The sequence below is a fragment of the Nomascus leucogenys genome, chromosome 1a (genome assembly GCF_006542625.1).
Source record: "Nomascus leucogenys isolate Asia chromosome 1a, Asia_NLE_v1, whole genome shotgun sequence".
Classification (NCBI taxonomy): Eukaryota; Metazoa; Chordata; class Mammalia; order Primates; family Hylobatidae; genus Nomascus; species Nomascus leucogenys.
The window spans coordinates 44,694,126-44,712,746 of NC_044381.1; the positions used below are offsets into that span (position 1 = coordinate 44,694,126).

The following is an 18,621-nucleotide window of genomic DNA, read 5'->3' on the forward strand; positions in this document are numbered from 1 at the left end:
GACCCCTGCAGCCCCAGAGGGTGTGTTACAGTGCTCTCTTATGTCTGCTGTCCATGGACAGCGGTGTGTTATAAGCTCAGTGGGCCCCTTTTCTCATTGCATGGGACAGCTGTCCTCTGCCAGTGAGGGCAAAGGGCCAGTATGACAGCCTTTTTTGGGTACACACACTTGGGGTCCTGAGCTCTTGTCCGGCATCCAAGAAGAATGAGGTTGCATGGACACTTAAAGGATAGTGGAGTCAGAGAATTTTGTTTAGCGATGGAAGTGGCTCTCAGCGGAGATGGGAGCTTGAGAGGGAACGAGACGAGCAAATAATCTTCCCTGAAGTCTGGCCAGCTCTGGCCGGCTCTTCTCCAAAGTTAAGCCATTTAAGCCATTTCTCCAAAGTCCAGCCATCCCTCTGAAGTCAAGTCGCCTCTCTCTGGTCCAGCACCTTCTCTTCTCTATCAGCTGAGTCTGGGCTCTTTATAGGCACAGGATGAGGGGCAGGGTGGGCTGTAGGTAGTTTCAGAAAAGGCAACATCTGATTGTAAAAAGATGTTGTTCAGAAAGAACCAATCGGGAGACAGCGGGCAAACGGATAGAAGTTCTCGCTCTGGGCCGCGGGTTTTAGGCTTTTTGGCTCACACGTGGGGTTTTGTCAGGGACCTGCCCCTGTCTGCCTAGACTTTCTCTGGCTCCTTTCTCTATCACTGGGACTTTTGGATTCTTGGCACACGTCCGTCCCTTTGGTCCCTCAGGCCCCTCAATGTGGTGCTCATTCAGGGAGCCCTGGGCCGAGTACTCATTCCCGTCTGCAGCTCTAGGTTACCCTCACCACCCTCTGAGCCATCATGTCCGTACCTGGCACTGGGCATTCTTCCTCAATGGTGGTCAAGACAAGCTGAGTTAACGGCAAAAAAAGAAAGAAAACCTAAGGAAGTCTATGCTAAACTTTCTTAGCAAAATGCTAAACTCTTGCACTGAAGTCTTTGTCTCTAAATCCAAAGTTAGATTAGGAAATGAGAGGAAAAGCAGGCGGTGCAGTGTAGCTCCCGTTTCCGGGGATGTGCAGGTGGGTTGGGGTGATTAGTGAATTACTTCCAACCAGTCTAAAAACAGTCAAGCAAAAAGAGAACTCTCCTAATGTGGGATGATTTCAGACTATAGCACATGTAATGCAAGTACTTTTAGCCTGAAATAGTGGGTTCTGAAATGGTATCTTTGTTTTCCTGCTTGGGCCTTTCTGATGCCAAGCCGGGCTCCAGGCTCTCCTAGTGCAGCCTCTCCCATGGGGGCTGGACTGGGACCCTGGGTTGGGTAGACCTAGTATCGCTGTTCCTAGTTCTGTGCAAGTGGGAGGCAGGGTGGGGTCTCCAGAAACAAAGAGGAAATTCTGTAGGGTGGACACTTCTCCAGGCCTGGCAACAGAACAAGTGGTCCACGTACTTAGCAAGAGTAAAATATATTGCTTTCAACAGCGGGTGTCCCAGTAAGATTTGAGGTAAGCATTCATTGAGTTTTTTTTTAGTCACCACATCTTTGCTGAGTATCAATTAGGGACTGAAACAAAATCCGTTTGGCACCTGAATAGCATGTGGGCACTGCAGAGACACAGTTACTCAGGCCAGTTTCAGCTTTAGGTTTGCCTAAGGGTGGGGTTGGGGTCTCAGTGAACCTCCCACTGTACGAGAACAGGCCAGTGTGTGAAGAGGAGTTGCAGAGGGTCTAGATGACAAGACAAGGCTGAGAATGCACACCTGCCTCGTTGGCCTGGGGCCACGTGTGAGCTGGTGTTGGTGAATGTGGGTCTGTGCCCCTGAGATGAACAGCGTGAGCAGTTTGAATAGTGGAGGGCGTCTGGGCTGGACGGTTGCTAATGGTGCATTTCTCTTCCCTGCAGACAGAGTGCCTCAACTACATCCGGGTGCTGCAGCCACTCAGCGCCACTTCCCTTTACGTGTGTGGGACCAACGCATTCCAGCCGGCCTGTGACCACCTGGTAAGGCTGATGGGCACCTCCCTGTGCTCACGCCAGCCTGGTCAGCAGTTAAAGTAGAAGGGGGCTCAAAGCAGATGTAAAGCTGTCTCCACCCTAAAAAATAGGATTTTCTCAGATCCAGCTGCAGAAAACGGGGGCAGCTTGTGGCTCCTCTGAAAGTCTTACATGGCTGCTGTCAGGGGCACACAGCCCACTTGGCTCCTCTAAGTTTCGGTGTCCATGGCCAAGGGTGAGGCCTGGGGTGCAGCTCAAGGTGCTGGGAGCCCTTGGTGCTAGTGCAGAGCATGCCACGGAGGGGCGTGCTGTAAAGTACAGACAGCCTGAACATGGCATTGGGGGCGTGCTGGGAAGGACAGATAGCCTGAACATGCCATGGGGTGGGGGCGCGTGCTGGAAAGGACAGACAGCCTGGCAGCTCTGGGCATCTGGGTCAGGTGGAAAAGTCAGGACTTGCTCCTGACTTGTGTGTTCTTGGTTGGTGCATCTGTGCTCTGGCTGTGGGACCCATCCTTCGGGTCGGCTGTGGTGTGCAGCTTTCTCACTGAACCACTCCTGGGTCCGTCCACTCAGGGGCAGCAGGTCAAGTGTGCTGAGCTCCTTGAGAAGCAAGTCCGGCCTCTGTCCCTCACCGGGTCACATCCTTGACTGCCCAGCCTGGTGTCTGGCACCTCCCCCTGTGTGAGGGTCCTTTCTATCCAGATAATCTGGTGAGCAATGTGATGATCATCAGAAAGAGAGGGAGAAGTAGCATTTTAAATAAGTCCATGGGAACATGGAAAATGAAGCACATTTTCTACAGTGTGTCCCTGGATTTTAATGAGTCCTGATAAATGTAAAATATGCCACAGTGAAAAGCATCATGTGCTAGAACCCTAAATTAATTGGAATTAAAATATTTTCCAATCTTGAGTCAGAGATAAATGACAAGACAACGTATGGCCTTATTAGAGACTTGATGAGGAAGCCTGGTATTTGCACACAGACGTCTGGAGTGAGATTCATAGTAGGGGTCTACCCAACTGCCTGTACCATAGATGCTGGCAACGAAAGCTGATAGGGGGTGGGGGTGCTTTGGGGATAGTAAGACCCTCAGTCTTCAAAGACAGTCGTTTGTATTTACTTTTGTGCAGAAAGTACAGTTGGACCAGAAACATTTTGCACAACAAAGGATTTTTCTGGCTAAACTCAATCAGGAGCTTAAAGTTCTGTCATTTAAACTTACATTCTGTAGATAGGTTAGCTGTTGAGGTTAGATACTGTATTTGGTCTAAATTTAGACCTATAATTTTTCCTTTTTTTTTTTTTTTTTGAGACGGAGTTTCACTCTTGTTGCCCAGGCTGGAGTACAATGACACAATCTCGGCTCACTGCAACCTCCGTCTCCTGGGTTCAAGCGATTCTCCTGCCTCAGCCTCCCGAGTAACTGGATTACAGGCATGTGCCAACACGCCTGGCTAATTTTGTATTTTTAGTAGAGATGGGGTTTCTCCATGTTGGTCAGGCTGGTCTTGAACTCCTGACCTGAGGTGATCCACCCGCCTCAGCCTCCCAAAGTGCTGGGATTACAGGCATGAGCCACCACACCCCGTCAATTTTTCCTGATATTTTTAATAAAAGTTTTCGCAGCTGCAGAAAAGATGTATCACTTGTATATCCTGGCAACCTAGATTGCACAATTGGGAGTGTGTGTTCACGTGTCTGTGTGCCTGTGCATGTCTCTGTCCACATATGTGTCTGTGTACATGTGTGCTTGCTGAACTATGACCCATGACTCCCAAATGCCTTCACAGGCATCTCCTAAGAATAGTAACATTTTCCTATGTAACTTCAGTTTTATCATTATCTAAGAAAACGTTCCCCAGCATCATCCAGTCTCCAGTCCCCGTTCAGATTTCCCCAACAGCCCCCAAACCTCCTTTCAAGGTATGATAAATGGTCACATCCAGTGGGGTTCATATTCCCTAACCTAACAGGTGAAGAGCCGTGTGCTGCTTTAACCGGCCTTTCAGGGGTGTCAGCTGCGGCCTTCCACGTGGTCTGAGCCTTCCTGCTCTGCTTCTGAGAGCGTGTTTCCAGCCAGCCTCCTGCGGCAGAGGTGCTGGGTACCCTCAACCCGCCGTGGGCCCTGCCCGTCTTCTTCAGCATGCCCAGGCTGTTGGCTGCCAAGCAGCATCCCCATGCGTGTTCTGTGTGCTCTCTGGTTCCTGGCAGGCTCAGCCCCTCTCTCGTCTGTGCTGTCCAGATGGGTTTCTTCTGTCGCTTGCTGGGTTTTGCCTGTTTTTCTCCTGGATGCCCTTTCTCACTCATTTGTCCACACTTCTCACATGTTCAGGGATGGAGACACCTCATCTGCCATTCTGTAGGCATTTCCCCCAGTTTGTCACGTATTTAACCTTGCCGTGTTATTTCCCTGAGTGGAACTTTCCAGTTCTCTCTGTGGTTGGATCTGTGTATTTTTTTCCTCATGTGGCTGTGGGCACTCTGGCCAGGTAACGAGATGACCCCCAGATGGAAATGCCAGCCCCTGCTTTGTTTTAGTACAGTGCAGTTCTGTTTTTAGTATTCAGATTGTTGATCCATCTGGAATGTGTTTTGGTGGGTGGAGTGACGTAGGGATTCTGCCTGTTTATGTTTTTCTGTTTCCTATTTATTGGGTCACCTAGCTGCTTAGAATGCTGTCTTATTGATGTTAAAATTCTGCTTATGGGCTTCCGATCACATACTGAGCATGTCCTGTATTGGGTTTGTCCTGGTGGCTTTCCAGCCCTAGAGCCATCAGCATTGCCATTTCCATTTTGCAGATGAGTAAATTGAGGGTCTGAGATCTTGAGAAGCTTGGCCAGGGCATCGGAGCAAGGGCACCAAGGTGCCGATGTCTAGGCCTGTGCTGAGCAACACAAGCCCTGGCCCTGATGGGTGGGACTCCCGTAGCTCCACACCCATCTGCTCGGCCCTGTTGGTCTTCCGAGAAGAGCAAATTTGTAAAGTGAAGTGGTACAAAGACACATTGTTACTACAGAAATTCAGCCATCTGATGATGTGCTCTCTTTTTATTCAATTGTAGAACTTAACATCCTTTAAGTTTCTGGGGAAAAATGAAGATGGCAAAGGAAGATGTCCCTTTGACCCAGCACACAGCTACACATCCGTCATGGTTGGTGAGTCCTGCCCCTCCAGTTCCTTCACCCTGAGGATTACAGTGGCTTGTTAATTACCAAACAGGATATTTGGATCTTCTCTGAAGTGCTGTCTTCCTTGGCTTTGTTTAAATGGGAGCTATCCTTACAAAAGGCACATGTGACTGCATAGACCCTTTAACTTTTGAATTCATTGTTTGCAAGGATAATAGCCGCCATGGTAAACGTCACTTTGTATCCATTGCTTCCATTGCTGGCTCATGTCATTTGGATAATCCCCGTGTGTGGAGCAGATGCTCCTGTTTGAGAGTAAGGTTTTGACTGAGCCACATGCTGTCTGCAGTGGTCTCACACCCCTGAGCAAGTGGTCATAGCCTGGTGTGCACCCACTGTTGCATCTGCCAGCATTTTCCCGGATGCGGGAATTCCTTGCTCTTGTTTACTTATTGCCCCATGACTCTTAAAATGTAGCTGAACATGGAGCATTAAGTTATCCCCAGCAAAGCGAGAGCACGCCTGTGGTCCTAGCTACTCGGGAGGCTCAGGCGGGAGGACAGGAATTTGAGACCAGCCTGGGAAACAGCAAGAACTCATCTCAAGCCAGGCGCAGTGGCTCATGCCTGCATCACTTAGGTCAGGAGTTCGAGACCAGCTGGCCAACAGGGTGAAACCCCATCTCTACCAAAAAATATAAAAATTAGCCAGACGTGGTGGCACACACCTGTAGTCCAAGCTGCTTGGGAGGCTGAGGCAGGAGAATCGCTTGAACCGGGAGGTGGAGGTGGCAGTGAGCCGAGATCACACCACTGTACTCCAGCCTGGGTGACAGAGTGAGACTCTGTCTCAAAACAAAACAAAACAAAAAAACCTCATCTCGAAAAAGAAAGAACTAGAAGACACAGGACACCCCAACAGTTGAGGAGACTGTCTTTTCCTTTCCCCAGGCAGGGACTTAATTGGTTATAAAGGAAAACACTGTGTTGAATGTTTGTCCCAGTGTTGGTGCCGTAGCCTGAGAGGTTGGTTCCCTTTTCCTCTTTTCTTCTGGGCCCCTGCAGATGGAGAACTTTATTCGGGGACGTCGTATAATTTTTTGGGAAGTGAACCCATCATCTCCCGAAATTCTTCCCACAGTCCTCTGAGGACGGAATACGCAATCCCTTGGCTGAACGGTAAGGAAGAGCAGTGCACCTTAGTGGGAGGTGCACGTCTCCTCATGAGCGCACACCCGTTGATCTCTCCTTTTGCTGTCTCTGAGCCCTGGGGGCCCCCAAGCTTGTGTTAGCCCCTGTTTGTGGGGGACACTTCCCAAACTGTCCAGCAATGGCCAGAGTCCCAGGGCACCTTGTTGGGTGTTTTCACTGGTAACAGAGTACTGTCTTAAGACAGCTCCCCACTAACCCCCCAAAAATGGATTTGGGAGACTCTCATAAAATTGAGAATCTGATAGTAAATGGTAAACTGAGACTAATCAGATGGGGACATGGTGTAATTTCCAGAATGATATTAAAGTGTGGCACCAACACTGGTGTGGGACCTGCCTCCAGGCCCAGCCTCTAGCGCTTGGTCAGATGGGCTCTGGGTGCCTTGTTGCTGCCAGCAGCACATGTCCGATGTCCATCTTCAATGTGCAGGAAGAAGCTGGTGGCTGTTCATGGGGGCTTTTCTTGTGGGTGCCAGCCAGTAAAGCCCTGGGTTTTGAACCTCTTGACCTTAGGGCAGATCCCCAGACCCAAGATTCAGGGACACTCGGCCATTCCTCGGGGTGGGGCAGGATCTGGTGGTTAGAGTTTATTTGAAGCATGTGTTGTTTAAACCAGCAAATGCATGCCTTACATAGGTCTCTGATGCTGGTACGATCTGGCTCCCTACCTTCAAGTCAGGAGGCCCAGCGTCAGTTCTTGGGGTGGACCTGGGTGGGATGCGCTGCAGAACCACCGTCAGGGGCACCTCTCTGAGGCCGAGGAGGTGGGGGTAGGGCACCATCTGGGCTCAGGGCTGTCATCATCCCCGGACCCTGGAGTTTCTGCTTGGATTGTGGCATGTGCACACTCCAGACATCCTTGCAGGGAAGCCCTCAGGCCCCCAAGGCAGTGCCGGCCAGCCTCGTGACCTCGTGGGTGCAGGCAGTCCCCCAGCTCTGCGTTCTGGGATAATCACTGTCCTCTCTCTGCAGAGCCTAGTTTCGTGTTTGCCGACGTGATCCGAAAAAGCCAAGACAGCCCCGACAGCGAGGATGACAGGGTCTACTTCTTCTTCACGGAGGTGTCTGTGGAGTACGAGTTTGTGTTCAGGGTGCTGATCCCACGGATAGCAAGAGTGTGCAAGGTGAGTGCCAGGCACTCTGGCTTCACTTGGCCCCTGCCATTGCAATAGTGTGCCTGGATGATGGGTGGCTCCTGACCTTCGTCTCAAATGTCACTTTCCCTAGCACTTTATTCCCTTGGGTCTCAGATGCGGCTCTCAATGGATCTTATTTCTGGGGGTTGTGGGGACCGAGGGAGTGCTGGCCCGCATGTGTGACCCATTAGCCTCCTGTTCTCAGGAGGTTCTTTCTTTTAATGCACCCTCTTCAAACCTCTCTAGCTTATAAAAAGCAAGGCTTTGTGGAATGTATTCACCAGAGTCTGTTGGAATTTCACCTTTGGGTCTTAATCTACCTAAGAGTGAAACATTAACCGACAGCTTAAGATTAAGAAGAGAGAACCAATATAGAAGTTTGTCAAAACACAAATCTTTAAGTACATAAAAAGTGGGGGGAGTGGTGCCTTTAAAATGACACACTGTAGGCACAGTGCTCCGCACAAGAGAACGGCCTATGGGCTTGATTACAGGAAATCTCAAGGTTGCTCAGTGGCAGTTTCCAGGAGGTGGATTGTCAGGCCTCAGGGGAGCTGGGGGAAACCACATGAGACACAGCCACCATGTCCCTGGCCAGGCGCTCATCTCGGAGCAGGTAGCCATTCGTCTCTAGTGGAAATTGGTAGACAGTTCCTGCATGGCCCTTTCTCATGTAGTCATGACCATCAGGACATCAGAGAAACAGGGTTCCTTTCGTGCCTATGGCGCATGAAAGTGGATGCCTTTGACACCATTCCCTTAACAGCCCCTTGCATAAGGAAGAAGGTTGGGTGATGCGCACACCTGAGTATCCACCTGGTGCTTTGCTACCTGCCCAGGCCTTCTGTAGCCAGGGCTCACTGACCAGATCCTCCAGCTACCCCCCAGCCGTGGCTGCCATGCTCCTGTCTTGCAGACCAGGAAACCATCCTATCAACAGTATGAGTGTGGGGGACAAGCCAGTGCCCTTGAGATGGGGAGGGTGCTGCAGGGCCAGGGCTCCTGGCAGGCGTGCACAGTGCTCAGAATGCCGTCAGAGCAGCACTGGCCAGGGGACTCGAGCCCTCCCCTGCCATCGGAAAGCCAAGGATCAGACTTGCCTTGACCTTGACTTATTACCCAGCACTGAGGGTTTGCAGCAGGATCAGTGAGCAGATCCAGTGATGCACAGAACAGCCACCCCCATCCCCCACAAGTCTCTGCAAGTCGTAGGCACACTGCTGTTGTCCCCTCTGTTCCCATTTTTTTCCCCATACTTGTTTGAACTCCTGGACTGGGGTGGTTTGAGCTTAGCCCCCACAGCTCCTGCCTACCACCCAGGCACACATGAACCCTTCACCTGCTGCCCGTGACCTGAAAGCCAAATGAGACCCGTGATGAAAAATGTGCTAGAAATTATTCTTTGCTAAAACATCAAGGAGGAAAATGAAGTCCTTTTATCAAAAAGAGAATTTGGGCTCCTGTAATCACACAGCAGAGATGAAGGGGGAACATATTCCCTGTGTCCAAAATAAGTAAGGCTGCTTCTATTTCATATTCCTCTGCACTCAGGTTTTGTGGTTTCAGTATTTCTCTCCAGACCACACACAGTCATGCGTAGTTTATAATTGTGTCTTGGTCATCGGATCCCTGAAAAGCGTTTATAAAGAACTTAGTAGGTTCAAAGCACTTTAGCAGATACCTTGGGTAGAAAGGAAGTGAAGGATCTATTCCCTCAAAGGGAGGAAGGTTCACACATTTGCCCAAGACAGGCTGCTGGACCGGTGGCTGTCCCCTGGAAGGAGGCTGCCGCCACTTGCCCCACGCAGAGCATGTTCATTGATGGGTCCTATGTCAGGAAAGTCACACAATGCCAGGGGCCTTGGCATTTGGAAGTGTGTGAACACGGCAGCACCTCTGCGGTTGCAGGACTGAATGCTGGTCACAGGCAGGCATGGATGATCAAATGAGCTTTCAGTGAGAGGGCTTTTGTCTGTTTTGTTTTGTGTGTTAACCCAGGAGCGTTCTGGGATCCAAGCTGGAACCTGGACGCAGTGCTGCGGGCCACACACATAATTGCGGCCTCTGTCCCCTGTTGCCCAAGCTTTGTTTCAGTCAGGCACAGCTGCACTGTGCTGCGCCATGGAGGGGTGCACCTCTGACCTTAGTGCCTGCTCACAGGGGATCCGCTCTCGGCCCACCATGTCTTGTTGGGGTTTTAGGGGGACCAGGGCGGCCTGAGGACCTTGCAGAAGAAATGGACCTCCTTCCTGAAAGCCCGACTCATCTGCTCCCGGCCAGACAGCGGCTTGGTCTTCAATGTGCTGCGGGATGTCTTCGTGCTCAGGTCCCCGGGCCTGAAGGTGCCTGTGTTCTACGCAGTCTTCACCCCACAGCTGTAAGTGCCCTGGGTGGAGTCCCCCCCCTTGCTCCCTCGATGCCGCCAGGCGGTCCTGTCACCTCTTTCCCCTCCCCAGGAACAACGTGGGGCTGTCAGCAGTGTGCGCCTACAACCTGTCCACAGCCGAGGAGGTCTTCTCCCATGGGAAGTACATGCAGAGCGCCACAGTGGAGCAGTCCCACACCAAGTGGGTGCGCTATAATGGCCCGGTACCCAAGCCGCGGCCTGGAGCGGTGAGCTGGGACATTGGGGGCGGGCCGTGCTTTCCCTTCAAGGCCCAGGGCATGAAATCCAGTACAGGCACCGGGGCCTGCTCATGGGCTGGGTACCTGGCCACGCCAAGGCTCTCTGCATTGGGACAGGGACGGCCGATGAGCACAGCTCATCCTTCTTCCCTTTTGCATGTTATGTAACAGCCATTGCTACACTATTGCACAAACAAGAAGGCTGGGGCAGCTGTTTTGCACAGTTAACATTGCATAACAATTAGGTCTGTTTCATTTTCAGTTTCTTACAGAGAAACATCATTTCTTGGCAGAGGCCTCTGCACTGTCCACTAGTCAACAGGAGTCACATTTTTTCCTCCTAAATATAGTGAACTTTATGTAGAAATTGGGAATTTCCAGGCCAATTCCCTCCCTCACATGGTGAAATGGGTGTGACAGGCCTGTGCACAGCCCTCTGTGGGGCCGTGACCTACATGGGGTGTCCTGGCCCTCAGAGCTCACTGCAGCACCAGCTGCCTCCCAAGGGCAGCTGTCCCTGACACCATCATGGCTCCTTCTGTGCATAGCTTAGTAAAATGTGTTCACTCGTGGTCACAGATTTTGGTTTACACACATCAGGGAGCTAGAACGGGAAAAAAGAATCCCTCAGGCTCTTATGCTGTTTAAAATTGTCCTGGTTTTAGCCATGTTTAGCATTCTTTTCATGAGAAAGCTGCAAATCAATGTTCTGTTTTTCAATTTCGAAAGCTCAATAAGTGTTTTTCACTTACAAATAGATACAAATTCCTTCCCTGAGTATGTATCGTGAATGCAATTCTGTCTTGCAGATGTGTTTTATAACTGTGTCTTCTGCTGGCTGGGGAGAGGCCACCTTTCTGCATAGTAAAGTTATTCACTGCTACCCTCATTTCAAGGCATGCATTGTGTGGTTTCCAGGTTTTGCAGCTCCCCCCTGCATTGGCTGCCTGTGTGGAAGCACCTGTTGGGTGGTGGGAGCACGAGCACGTTAACAGCGGGGATTTTCTCCCTGCAGTGCATCGACAACGAGGCACGGGCCGCCAACTACACCAGCTCCTTGAATTTGCCAGACAAGACGCTGCAGTTCGTTAAAGACCACCCTTTGATGGATGACTCGGTAACCCCAATAGACAACAGGCCCAGGTTAATCAAGAAAGATGTGAACTACACCCAGATCGTGGTGGACCGGACCCAGGCCCTGGATGGGACTGTCTATGACGTCATGTTTGTCAGCACAGGTGGGTTCCAAGCGCTTGGCAGGCTTGACAGTGACAGCACATCTGTGTCCTTTGGTAGGAAAACTGGGAAATCCAATTACTCTTTTGTGAGTAGTTCCATTGCCTCCCTCGAGGTGACCCAGGAGGTTTGTGGGAACGTAAAAAGATTTCTGAGAAGTCACCACACCAGGTGGCTTTCAATTCTGGGACCACCAGGCTACTGGGGGTACTTGTTAAAAATAAAAAAACAAGTCCTGGCCTGTGGCTGGGCTGGGCTGGTGCAGAGGAGTACTAGCCGCTGAGGAGTTGGGGCGATGCCCATGCGGGGGGGCAGGTGTGAGCCACCTGGGAGGAGGCGTCAGCCTGGCATTTCCTAACTGCTGGCAGAAGACCACGTCCCTGCTTCCTGGCGGAGGAGCCAGGTTTTAGATGTGCCTTGGCATGTGGACTCTGTAATAAGCACTTCTGGAACAGGGACAGGGGCCAGGAGCCACAGTGGCTGGCAGCGCATTGTGGCCTGCCCTTGGAGCCTCCCAGCCGACCTCACATGCCCCCTGTCCTCACCGCCTGCCTAGGGCCCTTACCAGTGACACCCCAAGGGCTGGTGGAGCGTGGGAGCCCCCTCATGTGGCACTCAGCCTCAAATGTAATGTCGACTGTTATGAGGATTCTTGGGGTCAACAATGGAACAGTTTATTTTCCTTGGAAAAAAACTGGAATAACCCATAACACTTGGGTTTCCAGTTGTTTATTTTGCCAAAGGCTTTTCCTTCTTTTGTTTCTAATGAGAAATCATCATTGTTTTCTAAGTATCTTGTGGAGGGAATGACTTGAGAGTGAAAAGTGTGAAGTTTGCCGCTGTGGTCACTGTCCTTGGTTTCTGTGTCTGGGTTAGTGTCACTGACCTGTACCTTTGGCCCTGCAGACCGGGGAGCTCTGCACAAAGCCATCAGCCTCGAGCATGCTGTTCACATCATCGAGGAGACCCAGCTCTTCCAGGACTTTGAGCCAGTCCAGACCCTGCTGTTGTCTTCAAAGAAGGTAAAGTGACACAGGCAGCTGGACCGGGGGCTTCCCCGCTCGGTGGCTTTGATTCTAGGTGACAGGAGAGTTGGCAAGCTGGAGTCGGGCTCCTGGGCAGGCCCCTCTGTCTGTCTGCCCTGGGTGAGCCAACCTTCAGACTTTGACACAGAGCCATTCCGTGAGCTGTAGGATCTGAATTGGGGAAGGCAGGAAGGCAGGAAGGCAGACCTGGGGAGACGGGACTTCCCCTTCGAAGTTGCTGGAATGTCATTGAGTTGTTGGTGCAGGTTTACAGGCTGTGGAGAGGTGGGCACTGCTCCATGAAGACACCTTTTTATGCCCTGAGCTTGGGGGTGGTGTGCAGACTGCATCTGTGGGATATGATAGTGATACAGCTGACTCGTCACCATGGAAAATCCACAAGAGAAGTGGTTCGTCTCATCTGTAAAGCTGTCTCCACCTGTGGCTGAGACTCTCTGGTCTGGCCTGCAATACTCCCAAGCAGCCCTTGGCAGGGGTGGGTGGGCATCCACACTGGCCTTTAGGGGGCTGCCTCCCTGGCCCTAGCTCCTAACAGGACCTCCATCCACCTTGTGGGGTCCAGGCCCAGTCAGTCCTCTCCTCCCTCAGCTGGGAGCAACAGGCAGAGGAAGGGGGCCCCTGTCTGGCCGGGTAAGATACCTACCCTTGGCAGGTGCATATTTGCAAACACTCCTCCAGGTCTTCTGTCCTCTTCCCTCCCCTGTATCCACAAAGCTTGGGAGCCTGGGTCCTTTTACGTGGTCACCTCCCCTCTGCTAATGGAGAGTTCTCCTTCAGATCTGAAAGGAAAAGAGAACGAAATAGCCTGAGCAAGTTATAAGCCACCGGGTACTGGCATCTGTTCACCAGCCTCTCGGTCTCCAGGACACACAGGGAGCCCTGGAGATTTGAAGGGTCGATGCTTTAGCCACTGGCCCCCTGGGGCCTCACCCCAGCCTCATTGTTGAAAGAAGGGGACCTAGAAGCTCTTCTGGGGCCATCGTGCTGTTCAGTGGCCTCAGCCAGACTGGGCAGGCACCTATAACATCTCTAAAATGTGGACTTCTCATTAGAATAAAGATTGGGCCGCTGGTATGGACATTCGTGAGAATGACACTCTGTTCCAAGGGTCACTTATAGATCCAGGCTGGCAGAGGCTTCCAGGGCACATGGGCACTGATCCTCAAAGGCAGAAGAGGGTAGGAAGAGGAGGGCTGCATAGAGAGGGTTATGGGTCCGTGCCCACCTGCCATCTCCCAGAACTCGGTCACATGGCCACACCAGGGCAGCTGGCCACACAGGGAGCCTCGCACCCAGGAGGAGGAGCCAGTGGGTTTGGGGAAGCGCTTGCTGGTCCTACTGGACCACCCGACCCACCTGTCTCTGTAGGAGCCTCCATTCGTGGGGATGTGGCTTAGTTGCCTGGACAGGTGGAAATGCATCCTGCCTGCCATGGGGTCCTGTGCCTTCTCCTTGGGCCCCAGTAGGCTCCAGATGGGGGTGGAAGGCCCGGCTCCATGGCCATGGCAGCAGGAAGTGGCTGTTCAGTGGCAAAAAGACTGTGCCCCCTGACCCCATCAGGCTCTCTCAGGGTGATCAGCAAATGGAGAAACGGCCAGTACCACGCCCTCCCCCTGTCCTACAGCTGGGGAGGTGCGTTGTTCCTCCACCCTCACCTCCTCTCCCCTGATGACAAGCATGGCGTTTTGCTTTTTATTTTGGTAAATACACATCAGATGAAATTTGCCGTCTTAACCATTTTTCATTGTGCACATCAGTGGCATTAAGAACATTCACGTTGTTTTGCAGCCATTACCACTGTCTGTCTGCAGGGCGCTTTTCATCTTCCCAAACAGAAGCTTTTTACCTGTGAAATCCAAACTCTTCATTCTCCCCTCCTCCAGCCCTGGGCAGCCGCCATTCTGCTTTCTGTTTCTGTCTGGGTACCTCATATAAGTGGAATCACATGGTATTTATCCTTTTGTAACTGGCTTATTTCATTTAACATAATGTCCTCAAGGTTCCTCCCTGCTGTAGCAGGGGTCAGGGTTTTCCAAGGCTACATACTCCTCTGTCGTATGTGAATACCGCATTTTGTGTATGCGTTCATCCTTTGATGGACATGGTTGCTCCCACCTTCTGGCTCCTGTGAACAGTGCTGCTGTGAACATGGGTGTACAGATACCTCAAGTCCTTGCTTTCCATTCCTTGGGCGCACACAGCAGATGCAGTTTGCTCGGCCCTCTCTGAGCCCACCGAGTAGGCTTTTTCTGTATTTTCACCAGGACTCCTTGGGATGCTGAGCTACAGCTAGCGTAGCAGAGGGCAAGGAAGGCACTTGGACAGCTCAATTGCCTCTGATCACGTCCACTGTCACTCCAACCTGCCCTCAGGGTCCGACGCGCACACACAGCAGCAGAGACAGAGATGGGAGCATGAGAGCTGCCTGCAAGGGGACAATCCTCAGGTCCAGGGAAGGGGGAGACAGGGGGCGTTGAGGGGCAGGAGTGCACAGGACAGGCTTGCTCTCAGCGGGCCTCACTCATGCTGCCAGGTGCCTGGTCAGGTTTTTTTTCTTTTCCTTTAAAAATTTTGTCTTGAAATAATTTTAAATTTACAGAAGAGTTTTGATGATTGCACAGAAGGATCTTGAGCGCCCCCACCTAGCTCTGCATGTCCGATGTCTCACATAGCCAGTGTGCATTTATCTGAGCCAAGGTGCTGTCATGGTGCAGTGCGTTACCTGAACCCCAGACCGTGGACCTCTTACCTCCCACCCACCACATTCCTGGCTCAGCACCTCGGGTTGCACTGGACACTGCATCTCCTTGGCTGCTGCTCTGTTCCTGCCTCCCTGACCTCAGCACTCCTGGAGAGGAGTGGTCTGGTGTTTTGTGGTGTGTCTGGTATATTCTTGTGATTATCTTGGGGTCGTGGTTTTAGGGGGAGCACCAAAGAGGGAGCTTTCTGGGAATGTGGCATCTGTATGACACACCAGCGTGATGACCTTAGTCATTCTGTCCAAGTCACCGCCGTCTTTTTCCATGCCGAGTGTGTCGGGGCATGTAGTCCACACTGAGGGTGGGGGAGAGTGAGCCCCACCTCCCAGGGGAGTCATGTGGGAAACCCCCGCAGTCATTCATGCTTATTTGCAGGGACAGACTTGGAGGCTACAGAAATGCCCTGTTCTCCCGCCCACTGACATCCACATCCACCAGTGGGTCCTGCCTGCAGCAGTTACAGCTGGCTGTCCTGATGGCCAGTTTCTCCTTCCCTGTCCCTTCTTCCCTTCCACAGTCATCCTTGGTCTCCATGTGGCGTCGTTTAGTTTTTACAGCTCAGTTTCATTTGGGCTCCAGCCCAGCCCCATCCGGGAGAAGCGGAAGCTGGGGCTGAGTCTCCTGCAGGGTGCAGGAGGTGGTCTGGATCCCCTTGGGACGGGCCTTGCCCCCCACAGCCCACCTCACCCTCCACAGCTACCCTCAAGCCTCTCTTTGGGGTGAGGAGTCAGGCAGGCCCCACTTGGCCACCCAGGGCACCCTGCTGTGCACTGCATGGTGTTCACGCCACCTCGCAGGTGCCCCCCGCGGGACCCAGCAGGACCAGCTGTCCCTTGGAAGTTACCTAGCTTGGCTTTGCTGCCAGAGAATGTTTCCGCCACCTCCACAAGCTGCGCGATGCCCGAACTGTGATCCAGGATGTCATCCTCAATCCTTCCCACAAACGTGGCTCACACGTGGCCTCATCTGCCCAGGTCTCTGCTGCTGCTGCTGCTGTGAGGCCAGCGGCAGGCCATGTTCCCTCTGCTGTGTATTGTCACAGTTTCCTTCCTTGGGGGCTTTCCCTTTCTCTCGTGGGTCTGTGTCCGCACAGCTGGGTGTGTGGCCTGGGGCTTCCTGTATTGGCATCAGGGCCTGTGATCTTCCAGCCACGCTCTGAAGTTGATTCCGAGTGTATCCTCTGAGGATGAAGGTCATGTTTCATTTGATTGTAAACCACTAAGTCGTGTGTAAATTTGGGAATCTTGTATTGTTAACCAAAAGGTGTTCCCAGGCTGTTGAGGCAGATGCCCTGGGCAGAGGCTAGAGAGCGCGCTCCACGGGCCACCTCCAGGTCTGCTGCACGCCCCCGAGCTTCAGGTGGGTGCAGTGTGGGGCCCCCCCTTCCAGCTGAGTTCCGTTCAAAAGCAGTCAGCAGCCCTGGATGCCTGTGTGCTGGGCACTGCTGGTGCCAGGTGGGCTGATAGGATGGACCTGAAGCTGGTGTCACTGGGAACCAAGTGTCCCAGAAGGTGGGAGAGTCTCACCTACCTTCTGCTGTGGGTGTGGCTGCTCTGGAGCTTGGAGGTTGATTTCCCGTCTGTGAGCTCTTCCCTTTTATATATAGACACGTGAAAAGCAAAAGGCATTGTTCCTTTTTTTATGTTATGTATCGCGATCTGCTCATCCTTTGCATGTCGTCCGTTTGGCATCCCCGTTATGTTAGGCCCCTGCTGGATCCATACCCTCACGAGAGGCTCCCCGCCCACAGGTGCCCACATTCTGGCTCAGGGGACAAGGTTGGGCTTCGAGGTGGTGTGCTTCAGCCTCTGGCTGCAGCCCCTTCTCACTTGTAGCGAGGCCGGGAAGATGACTGGGAGTGCCAGGCTTATGCATCCCCGTCTGCAGGGAGGAGATCTGGAGGTGGGGACTGAACAGCCTCCCCACTGGCTGAGAGAAACACATGCAGAGAAGCGCTCTGTTGGAGGGCAGGACCCGGGCAGTGGGTGACCAGACAGGGGAGAGAGGGATTTGGACCTAAGGCCCAGTGAGTCCTGACATAGCATGTGGATTCTGCCGGAAGGTCACAGACCTGCCTTGTTTGCCTCTGGTTCTGAGTACCTCTTCTCCTTACTGCAACGTCCCCTGAAGGTACACTCTGGCTGCTTCCCACACACTGGTGCAGAAGCAGAGGCCATGCTCCTGGATGCCTGCTTGCCTGATGCTAGTTCTCCTCTGTCTCACACATGCAGGGCAAGAGGTTCGTCTATGCTGGCTCTAACTCGGGCGTGGTCCAGGCCCCGCTGGCCTTCTGTGGGAAGCACGGCACCTGTGAGGACTGTGTGCTGGCACGGGACCCCTACTGTGCCTGGAGCCCGCTCACAGCGACCTGCGTGGCTCTGCACCAGACTGAGAGCCCCAGCAGGTATGGGGCGGGATGCACTGCCCGGGGATGTTCCCTGTGTGTGTGTGTGGGTGAGTAACACGTGCCGGTTGTTTTGCAGGGGTTTGATTCAGGAGATGAGCGGTGATGCTTCTGTGTGCCCGGGTGAGTGACTCCTCGACATGCCATTTCCTTTGGGAGTGGCGAGGTCTTGTAACCATTTCACGGTGCTTCGGTTCTGTGGCATTTGTGTGTGTTTTGTTTTTCTTTCTCCACTTGGAACAGAGGTGAAGTGTCCTGTAGCAGACTCGTGGTCTTCTCTGTCTTTTTTTCTTGCCAAAAGAGTATTTGAAGCCACTTAGAGTGTATCTGTTTACTGGGAAGCAGTCTCCTTCCAAAACCATCCTGTTTTCTTTCTGCTTAGCTTGGGGCTTATTAAACAAAACCTAAGCCTGTTATAAATGGGGAGAAAGGAGCCCATGAGTGATTAATCCTCAGGCAGTGGAAGGGCTGGGGTGGTGTTTCCCCTGGGGCTCCCACTTGGGATTCACCCGCCTGTGGATGTCTGAAATAGCGCCACACCCAGAGGGAGGGGTGGCATGAGGCCAGGATGCCCCTTCCCCAGCAGCCACCTTCCAGGGTGCTAAAGGCAGACTTGACCCTCAGTTCTGTGTCCTCCTGACCCTGACAAGACAGCTGTCATCAGACTAAGAAAAGTTTAGGCAGCTGGGCATGGTGGTACACGCTTGTAGTCCCAGCTACTAGGGAGGCTGAGGCAGGAGGATTGCTTGCGCCCAGGGGTTCAAGGCTGCAGTGAGCTTATCATGCCACTGCACTCCAGCCTGGGGTGACAAAGTGAGACCCAGACTCTAAAAAGAAAACAAAAGCTGGCTGAGCACAGTGGCTCACGCCTGTAATCCCAGCATTTTGGGAGCCTGAGGCAGGAGGACCACTTGAGCTCAGGAGTTCAAGACCACCCTGGGCAACGTGGTGAGACCCTGTCTCTACAAAAAATACAAAAATTAGCCAGGCCTGGAGGTGGACACCTGTAGTCCCAGCTACTCTGGAGACTGAGGTGGGAAGATCCCTTGAGCTGGGGGCGTTGAAGCTGCAGTGAGCTGTGATTGCACCACTG

The 18,621-nt window shown here is 52.6% G+C and overlaps 1 protein-coding gene across 7 annotated transcripts in view; it reads left to right on the forward strand.

Moving 5' to 3' along the window:
* The window catches only part of SEMA4D (semaphorin 4D), a 135,029-nt gene that overhangs the window by 97,596 nt on the left and 18,812 nt on the right, over positions 1 to 18,621 (forward strand). For all 7 annotated transcript variants that reach the window (XM_030806909.1, XM_030806870.1, XM_030806637.1 and 4 more), the window contains 10 exons: positions 1,883 to 1,981; positions 5,046 to 5,139; positions 6,177 to 6,290; positions 7,295 to 7,446; positions 9,660 to 9,835; positions 9,915 to 10,071; positions 11,099 to 11,321; positions 12,226 to 12,341; positions 17,356 to 17,528; positions 17,608 to 17,651. In XM_030806909.1, coding sequence (XP_030662769.1) covers positions 1,883 to 1,981; positions 5,046 to 5,139; positions 6,177 to 6,290; positions 7,295 to 7,446; positions 9,660 to 9,835; positions 9,915 to 10,071; positions 11,099 to 11,321; positions 12,226 to 12,341; positions 17,356 to 17,528; positions 17,608 to 17,651 — 1,348 coding nt within the window. The remainder of the gene's footprint in view (positions 1 to 1,882; positions 1,982 to 5,045; positions 5,140 to 6,176; positions 6,291 to 7,294; positions 7,447 to 9,659; positions 9,836 to 9,914; positions 10,072 to 11,098; positions 11,322 to 12,225; positions 12,342 to 17,355; positions 17,529 to 17,607; positions 17,652 to 18,621) is intronic.